This window comes from Anomaloglossus baeobatrachus, chromosome 3 (genome assembly GCF_048569485.1).
Source record: "Anomaloglossus baeobatrachus isolate aAnoBae1 chromosome 3, aAnoBae1.hap1, whole genome shotgun sequence".
Lineage (NCBI taxonomy): Eukaryota > Metazoa > Chordata > Amphibia > Anura > Aromobatidae > Anomaloglossus > Anomaloglossus baeobatrachus.
The window spans coordinates 33,512,977-33,523,083 of NC_134355.1; the positions used below are offsets into that span (position 1 = coordinate 33,512,977).

Below are 10,107 nucleotides of genomic sequence, written 5' to 3' on the forward strand. Positions count from 1 at the left end.
GAGACACCATTATAACATGTGAGACACACCCATGGGTGGAAATTGGTAGACACTGCCTAATAAGTTTCATATTACTAAAGGTACGAGAATCAGCATCTTATAGGTAATACAAAATCTTTGTACAGGAAATCACTAAAAAAAATAAGACTATGCTCTCCTCCTCAAAGTACAACTTCTTGAGATATCCTGCTCAGCCGATCCACCCAGGTGTTCCTGCAGCCACTCACTACCCGGTGATCTTGTGACCCCTGGGACTGGAGCAGAAAGTGTCATCGCTGCTTACTAAACTGTGTACATGATGTGAGAGACATTCGGAAATGGCCCTATAGACAGACATAGCTGCCAACTCTTCTGGGATTGTTTAAGCCCTGCATCCAACCCAGCCCCAGCCCCTCCTTAGAACCCCTCAGGGCCTCCCAAAAATACCCTCTTTAGGTAGTTGATTTACATAAACTATCCAATCCGGCACTTGCCCCTCCTTGGAACCCTACTGGGCCACCCCAGAAACCTTTTTTTATGTAGGTGATTTACCAAACAACATCCAACCCAGCCCCTGCGCCCCCCCCCCAACAAAACATGTTTAGGTAGGTGATTTACATAAATTATCTAATTTGGCCCTTGCTCCTCCTTGGAACCCCAATGGGTCACCCCAGAAAACCTTTTTAATGTAGGTGATTTACATAAACATCCAACCAAGCCCCTGCACCTCTTTGAAACCCCACTGGGCAATTGAAAAACAGCTTGTTAGGTAGGTAATTTACATAAACCATCCAATCCAGCACCTGCACCTCCTTGGGACCCCGCTGGGCCACCCCAAGACACCCTTTTTAAGTAGGTAACTTACATAAATCATCCAACCCATTCCCTGCGCCTCCATGGAATCCAACTGGTCCACACTAGCACACCCTTTTATCAGATAGGTGATTTACAAAAACCATGGCCTTAAAGGGAACCTTTCATATCCGGTAACGCTAGGAGGCTACAGATAAAGACCTAATCTGCATGTTAATAGCCTTAGTGCCTGGCCACTGTACTGAAAGTGTGCCAAATGGGAGAAAATTAACTTTATTGCTCCCAGGAGACACTGGCTTTCAGTCATGGTGGCATGCCAGTGCAGATAGTCTCTTATCACTATGAACAGCGGCCATATGGACACCCCTTGATTTTGACTAACAGTTGCACTGCAGAGACGCTTGTCAGTCAAGATGCCAGGTCATGCTCACAGTCCTATGAATGGTGTCTGTAGCCATTGCCGACATACCCGCATGACTGAAAGCTGACGGCTCCCAGGAGGAATATAGTACACTTTCTCTATGGTGCCTGGCAAATTAAATAATTTAAGAAATGAAGCCTTAACTGATATAAGCAGAACATAAGTACTTGTGGAAATTGTGATGAATTTATGAAGATTGAGCATATTGCTTTTCAACATGCCTGATCATGGTTGTCTCTTTATATTCTGCACTTCACTCAATCAACATTACATCTATTATTTACAAATAGATAATATACTGTGACACAACAAAAAAAAAACCAAAGACAAATGAATACATAGAATGTGAGATTAAAACTGGATCGTCTGGAATCAGATCAAAACTACAAGAAGTCTAATGTCATTTATACAAACATTTCTGTGTAAGAACACAAAGGCCCATAGAACATTGTCATCTGCGGGTAAACAAACGTTAGGCACAAACAAACAGAGAGAAGACGAATATCATTCTGGAAAACAGATCTACGGTGATCTCCAGGCACATAGGCAGTTTATGAGCCACAAGGTTCAGGCAAGATGACTTTGCTGTTTGTATAAAGCTTAATAACAGCAAATTCATCAGGACATCAGCATCTAATACGCGTGATTCACTCCGAAGCTTCCTATCACAGAAACGGGAAGTAAAAAAAGAAATCACAATACTCAGCTTCAGTTAGTTTAGTGATCCAGAGCACAATTTAAAGGGGAACACTTTCAAAATCGGCTTTTGATAATCCCTAGTGATGAGCGGGCACTACCATGCTCGGGTGCTCGGTACTCGTAACTAGTGATGAGCGGGCACTACCATGCTCGGGTGCTCGGTACTCGTAACTAGTGATGAGCGGGCACTACCATGCTCAGGTGCTCGGTACTCGTAACTAGTGATGAGCGGGCACTACCATGCTCGGGTGCTCGGTACTCTTAACTAGTGATGAGCGAGCACTACCATGCTCGGGTGCTCGGTACTCTTAACTAGTGATGAGTGAGCACTACCATGCTCGGGTGCTCGGTACTCTTAACTAGTGATGAGCGAGCACTACCATGCTCGGGTGCTCAGTACTTGTAATTAGTGATGAGTGGTCACTACCATGCTCAGGTTCTCAGTACTAGTAACTAGTGATGAGTGGGCACTACCATGCTCGGGTGCCCAGTACTGGTAACTAGTGATGAGCGGGCACTACCATGCTCGGGTGCTCAGTACTGGTAACTAGTGAGGAGCGGGCACTACCATTCTCGGGTGCTCAGTGCTGGTAACTAGTGATGAGTGGGCACTACCATGCTCGGGTGCTCAGTACTGGTAACTAGTGATGAGTGGGCACTACCATGCTCAAGTACTCAGTACTCGTAACTAGTGATGAGTGGGCACTACCATGCTCGGGTGCTCAGTACTGGTAACTAGTGAGGAGCGGGCACTACCATTCTCGGGTGCTCAGTGCTCGTAACTAGTGATGAGCGGGCACTACCATGCTCGGGTGCTCAGTATTTGTAACTAGTGATGAGTGGGCACTACCATGCTTGGGTGCTCGGTACTCGTAACTAGTGATGAGCAGGCACTACCATGCTCGTGCGCTCGGTACTCGTAACTAGTGATGAGCGGGCACTACCATGCTCGGGTGCTCGGTGCTTGTAACCAGCTTTTGGATGCTCGGACGTCACAACTTGAGTTCCGAGTGTAATGGAAGTCAAGGTGGGACACGAGCATTTTTCTGGAAGATCATCTGTCGCGGGCGGAGGAGGGGACGCTGCGCTCTCCCACAGCTCGGGTCCGGCTGCTGCTGCCGCTGCTGCTCGGTGGTGGCTCAAGCGGTGGGCCGGATCTCGGGGACTCGAGCGGCGCTCCTCGCCCGTGAGTGAAAAGGGGATTTGGATTGTGGGGATTTGGTTATTGTCCGTGACGCCACCCACGGTTGTGGTGATATTAGTGACACCACCGCTGCTCTAGACAGGAATCCCGGGAGCGGTGACAGGGAGCAGCTTTGTTGTTAGTCCTCCCCTCCGTGGGTAGGGGGTTGGTTGTCCCGGGGCCCGGTGATGGGGGTAGGGATGGATGGCAGGCGGGTTACGGGGCCTGGTGAGGTGCAGGGTCGCGGGGGCAGCGCTGTGCTGCACGGCACGGTGGTACTCACTCAGCCAATGATGAGGACACAATTCTCGGTAAAACACACGGCTGGATGGACGGGTCCCACAGACGGCTGCGGTGTTGTTTCTCCCGGCAGATGATGGTGACTGCCTTTCCCTGCACCTATGTTCTGTAAACGGTTCCAATGGGTTCCCACCGGTAACCCGCTCCCCAGCTTGGATATGGGCCGGAGGAGCCCCTTTTGCCCGCAGGCTCTGGCCCTGGGAACGGTAGCCTTGGCGGTGGCTGTGTTTACCTCTCACGGTTGGACTGTCGCCTTCTGTCGGGACTTGGCTGCTGGGAAACCCAGGAGGTCCCCTTTGCTAACGAATTTGGCAAATTCACGGTGACTCCTAGCCTTGCCGGGGTCCGTAAGCCCCTGCCAGATGGTGCTGACTTCTCTTTGTGTACCGGTCCGGTACCGCCGGGCCACCGCCCATTCACGGTCCTTACGGTAGACTCCAATAGGCCACTCCTGCAGACGGTCACCACCGTCTGCCAACCTTGCTGATCTGTCCGGGCCACACACCCGGACCAACTTCAGTCTGCTCACTTGCCACTTTCCTTCCTCTAACTTTCACTTCCCTCACTGAACTGAACTCTTTTCCCGCCTCCAGGACTGTGAACTCCTCGGTGGGCGGGGCCAACCGCCTGGCCCACCCCCCTGGTGTGAACATCAGCCCCTGGAGGAAGGCAACAAGGGTTTTGTGTCTGACTTCGGTGTGCCTGACCGGGAGTGTGGGGTGTGTGGGCGTTGTTCTCTGTGGCCCCTGGCTTGTCCAGGGCGCCACATTCCCCCTTAGTTAAATGCAGACCGTCCGCGGGCTGCCCGTCCATCACCGGTTTTATTTTCACGAACTGAAAAGATAGAAAAACGGTAACACATTACAATTAAAATAACATCTTCCCACATCGGGAGGTACTCTTACTTAAACGTTGCGTAACGGTTACGGCTTCCGCTCTCTCCCACCCAAGCAACCTGGCCCTGATGCTGCCCCTAAGCAAACAGGCAGCACCCCTTGACTCCAGTCCAGCACAAGTTGCCCGAGCGGGTTCTGTCCTTTTTAGGGGACCCACGTCCATGGGGAACCCCTGAAACCCCCAGAGGATCGCCACCGGTTCCGGTGGTGGCTGGGCCCTAGCCTGATCCACTGCGGGCCATTCCTCCAATCTGCCTCTCCGGAGGCGGTAACGGTGAAAGCCACAACAACATTATTATTTACATGCCACAAGTTTGTGGTTGCCCTGCTAGTTCTCGGGCCTGTCCGTAGTAGTTTCTACGCATAATTTGAAAAGGGGGTCCCAACGGGGACCAGTTGCCGGCAACGACCGGTTTCAATCAAGCAGTAAATCAGGTGACTCTTCGGTAAATCATTCACTTATCATTCATTTCCAAACATTTAAACGGTACTTTGGTGGTCCCAACGGGGAACAACTGCAACGGGACTCCGCTGCCCTTACGCCGACTCTTCTGATGAGGCGGCCCCATCCTCCGCCACCAGCATATCAAACATGCAGTGACATGCCTGCTGTGACAGGGGTGCCCGGTATTCGTTCCCACCATTGCGCGCGGTGTAATAAACTACCGGTTCTCCCACGTAGCGGAGATGTTCACTTGTCTCCTCACTTTCAGGGGTGGGCTCAGCACCGGAGCTGGAGTCATTGGAGTCGCTATCACTTGTCTCTGCGTCATTTGGGTTGCCGCAGCCTCCCGGCTCCCAGTATCCAGCACCTCAGATTCTTCTGCGGTAGCGGGGGGTAGCAGGTCAGGTTGGTTAACGCTGAGTCGCCCCAAGAATAATGGTAGGGATGATACGAGGGCCGAGACAGGGCCGGGCCCCCCAGCCGCAGTGGCCGGTCCTGGTAGGACATGGGGACGTGAGCTACCCGTCGGCTCCGTCACATCTGCTCCCTTCCCATACATTGGGGCAGTTGCAACCAGCGTTTCCACTTCATTGGTCCACTGCTCCATCATGAAGTATATCTGACTTTGCTGGCGTTGGTGGAACTCAATCACTCTGGCCTTCATCCATGCCACAGTCACGGGCGCGGGGTCTGGCGCAATCACTGCCGGGACTTCTGGCACATTTTCGTTAAGGGGCCGCGGTCCCAGCGGCTCCCACGGGAGCGACCCAGGGGGGTCCTGAGCGTCTGCAGCCGGTTGTTCCGCCGGGGCGGGTTGGCAGGGTATCGCTACCGGTTGGACAGGTAGCGGGCCTAGTGGCGGGGCGGCAGCAGCTAACACGGGTAGCGGGGAGGGAGGCAGGTTGAGCGGGTGCAGGCCGGGCTCCTCAGCCGCAGTGGCCGATCCCTCGGGAATACAGGGGCGTGGGTCTCTTACCCGCTCCTCCAAATCCTCTTCCACCTCGCGTCTCCGCATAGCAGCCACCACGTCCGCCATGTCGGTCTCCCACTCCTCCAGGAGGAGCTGCATGTGGGCTTGCAGACGGTTATTCAGCGGGGCAGTCCGGTCTCTCAGCCACATCGCCGTGCCGGGCGCGGGAGCATCCTCGTTGGTAGTCGGACTGTGCATTTTGGCAATAAAGTCTTCCAGGAACCCAGTATCGCTGCAGAGTCCTAGTGTCTCTGCTTTTATAGCCGCGGGCTACATGCGGCCAGACGCCATCAGTCCCCCTTAGTCTCTTTACGGCTCCTCCTCTACAGGGGCGTGGTTTTGGCCTTCGCGCCTCCACTACTTGAGGAGACGCTCGAGCAGGAATTTTTCGCGCCCAAGATGGCGGCTTTTCCAATTTTCCGGCCGGACACCTCCGGCGGTAACAAGGCGCACCTCCACCAGACGGTAGAGCGGTAAGATCCTGTTCGTGACGCCAAGTTGTCGCGGGCGGAGGAGGGGACGCTGCGCTTTCCCACTGCTCGGGTCCGGCTGCTGCTGTCGCTGCTGCTCGGTGGTGGCTCAAGCGGAGGGCCGGATCTCGGGGACTCGAGCGGCGTTCCTCGCCGTGAGTGAAAAGGGGATTTGGATTGTGGGGATTTGGTTATTGTCCGTGACGCCACCCACGGTTGTGGTGATATTGGTGACACCACCGCTGCTCTAGACGGGAATCCCGGGAGCGGTGACAGGGAGCAGCTTTGTTGTTAGTCCTCCCCTCCGTGGGTAGGGGGTTGGTTGTCCTGGGGCCCGGTGATGAGGTAGGGATGGATGACAGGCGGGTTACAGGGCCTGGTGAGGTGCAGGGTCGCGGGGGCAGCGCTGTGCCGCACGGCACAGTGGTACTCACTCAGCCAATGATGAGGACACAGTTCTCGGTAAAACACACGGCTGGATGGACGGGTCCCACAGACGGCTGCGGTGTTGTTTCTCCCGGCAGGTTGATGGTGACTGCCTTTCCCTGCACCTATGTTCTGTAAACGGTTCCAATGGGTTCCCACCGGTAACCCGCTCCCCAGCTTGGATAATGGCCGGAGGAGCCCCTTTTGCCCGTAGGCTCTGGCCCTGGGAACGGTAGCCTTGGCGGTGGCTGTGTTTCCCTCTCACGGTTGGACTGTCGCCTTCTGTCGGGACTTGGCTGCTGGGAAACCCAGGAGGTCCCCTTCGCTAACGAATTTGGCAAATTCACGGCGACTCCTAGCCTTGCCGGGGTCCGTAAGCCCCTGCCAGATGGTGCTGACTTCTCTTTGTGTACCGGTCCAGTACCGCCGGGCCACCGCCCATCCACGGTCCTTACGGTAGACTCCGATAGGCCACTCCTGCAGACGGTCACCACCGTCTGCCAACCTTGCTGATCTGTCCGGGCCACACACCCGGACCAACTTCAGTCTGCTCACTTGCCACTTTCCTTCCTCTCACTTTCACTTCCCTCACTGAACTGAACTCTTTTCCCGCCTCCAGGACTGTGAACTCCTTGGTGGGCGGGGCCAACCGCCTGGCCCACCCCCCTGGTGTGAACATCAGCCCCTGGAGGAAGGCAACAAGGGTTTTGTGTCTGACTTTGGTGTGCCTGACCGGGAGTGTGGGGTGTGTGGGCGTTGTTCTCTGTGGCCCCTGGCTTGTCCAGGACGCCACACATCCAGTACACATTTATTTGATCCCTGAGATATAAAATAGCTTTAAGATTAATTTTATTGTCCTAAAGTAATTTATAGGAAAACTGGCAGTACTTATATTGTATTTTTTAAATTTTATTTTACTTATAGGAAAGTAGTAAATTCTCATTTTGCCTATAAGTTGTTTTTTTTGTTTTATTTTAATTTGTTTTTATTTATTATTCTGCAGGTGAAAAAATTTCCGTGGTACCAGGGGTAAAAAGTATCCATGAGATTCACATTTGGGAGTTAGCTAGCGGGAAGAACATCGCAACGCTCCATGTGAAGTTTGAGAACCTTGAAAGCTACAAATTGTCCAATCGCATCATTCGTAAAATCTTCCACACTGAAGGCGTCCATGCCGTCACGCTACAGGCTGAGTTTACAGATACCAAAGACTTCTCCTTGGCATGCACTGCTCCATGCATATCCAAGAAATGCGATGCTAGCCTCTGCTGCAGTCAGGAGCTGGTACCATTTGCCGAAACGAATGGCAAAGCCCTGAAGAAGGGCAAAACTTCTCAAGTGTGGTACAAGAGTAATGACATAATTACCGATATTGAGATTCCGATTGACCCTTCAAGTGAAGAGACTCCGGAAGTGAAGGTGATTGCCAATGGTGTAACTTCAGAAAATGAGGCTCTGAACAAAAAGGCTACTCGTTTTTAGACTATTGCCATGGACTAGAGGGCAATATGAACCTCATCATGAGGACCAAAGTGACTTTTGGATCCATAGTGCATGTTTTGATGTGGTCTGTGCTGTGTTTATCGGTTTATTTCTCCGTTTTCAGATATAGGCATCAGAACTGGCAGCGTGAATGTGTTAGGATCGCAGAGTTTGCTAATAATGGGAACGCACAAATATATGATCAGGTTGTTTCAGAATGGCATCACAATGAGTTATTGGGTAAATGATGGAGGATAAATCCTAAAGTGGGCAAATCGAAAAAGCCACCTCCTCATCAACCCTATCTTCTACCAGGTTTTTTAGGGGCTAATTTTAGAAACTCTCCAAATATACTTTATTTTTATATACCCTATATTGGTGGGTCTGTTTTTCAGGACCCTAATTTTTAGGGCACATCAGCAGCATCTGTAAAGTGTCTCTACCTCTGGAGGTCCTAGGAGGTCAGTACTTCATTTGACCTGTGGAGGTGCTGTGGGTAAATTGAACACTCGCTGCCAGGATCGAAATCCCCTTTACCCTTAACTATGAACATCATGGGTCTTATCTCTGCCTTTGATGCGGGCTCACACACCGAGCCTGCATCTTTCCCTGCAGATAGAGGCTGAATTTTGCCTTTGATGCGGGCTCACACACCGAGCCCACATCTTTCCCTGCAGATAGAGGCTGAATTTTGCCTTTGATGCGGGCACACACACCGAGCCCGCATCTTTCCCTGCAGATAGAGGCTGAATTTTGCCTTTGATGCGGGCACACACACTGAGCCCGCATCTTTCCCTGCAGATGAAGGCTGAATTATTTAGCCTTCATCTGCCTCTAACAGGCACAGCTGGAGCAGAGCGGAGCCAACCGTTATTAACCTTTTAAATGCTGCTGTCAATTTCTGGTCAGCTGAAGACCCCTGTGTCTGTCACCGCAGTACTCTAGTGATAGCACAGTTTCCATAACAGATAACTTTAATGGTCAACTCCAATTACTATCGATAATAGCATCTAACGATTAGTAAGATTTCCTAAATTGAATTTTAAAGCGGTTTTGGCTTCTCTAAAGGGGTTTATTTCAATTCTAAATATCACTCCCATCATGCCTCAGGGTGTAGATATAAAGGGGTTGTCCACTACTTGGACCACCCCTTCTAATTCCACTTGTTCGCCCTAGAAAAATAAATTAGCCTTTTTCTCACCTCTGGTGTGGCCGCGATTTCCATGCTATCTGAAGTCTCATTCCCAGAGCCCACGTGGCATTGTTAAGACACTGGCCCCGTGACCAATCAATACCGGCTTCCTTCACCCCGCCTTCGGACATTTGAGCAGGAAGTCAGCGCTGCGCTCACATCCTGCTCAAATGTCCAAAGGCTGGGAGATAGAAGCCGGGCACTGATTGGTCTCAGGGCTCGCTTGTTATAACAATGTCACGCGGGTCCTGGGAACGCGACTTCAGACATTGCTGGAACCACTACCACATCGGACGTGAGTATAGGCTTATTTATTTTTGCGGGGGCAAACAAGGGGAATGAGTAGGGATTGTCCAAGTAGTGGACATCCCCTTTAAACTCTTTTTTCACTGGGTGGGGCTTTCTACTATGCTGAGTGTCGCCTCTTGCTGGATAATGTATAGACTGCTAAGAGGAAAGTGGAAAGCAAGGGAACGGAAAGGTGTTTATCATTACTGACTACTATAATACTGCCCCCTATGGACAAGAATATAACTACTATAATACTGCCCCCTGTGGACAAGAATATAAGTATTAACACTAGAACTACTGAGGTAGTCATTTTGACTACTTTGCACTATGTATTTCTATATAGGTGTCACGAGTCCAGTAGTTCTAGTGTTAAAATACTATCTCCTTTAGAAAATATTAAAGATATAAATATATAATATATAGATGAAAAGATGGGTTTGACGATAGAACATATTTTTTTTAAATTAACTATTTAGCTCTTGAATAACTTGACAGATGAAGTAAATTTTCTCGTTGAAAGGTTTTATCTGAATTTTTCGT

General features: G+C 51.0%; 1 protein-coding gene across 1 annotated transcript in view; it reads left to right on the forward strand.

The window, feature by feature from the left end:
* Nucleotides 1–9,310, forward strand: part of SLC30A10 (solute carrier family 30 member 10) — a 34,440-nt gene extending 25,130 nt beyond the window's left edge. The window contains exon 4 of the mRNA XM_075339118.1: nucleotides 7,606–9,310. Within this exon, the coding sequence (XP_075195233.1) occupies nucleotides 7,606–8,084 (479 nt within the window). The 3' untranslated portion in view covers nucleotides 8,085–9,310. The remainder of the gene's footprint in view (nucleotides 1–7,605) is intronic.
* The last annotated feature ends 797 nt before the right edge of the window (nucleotides 9,311–10,107 follow it).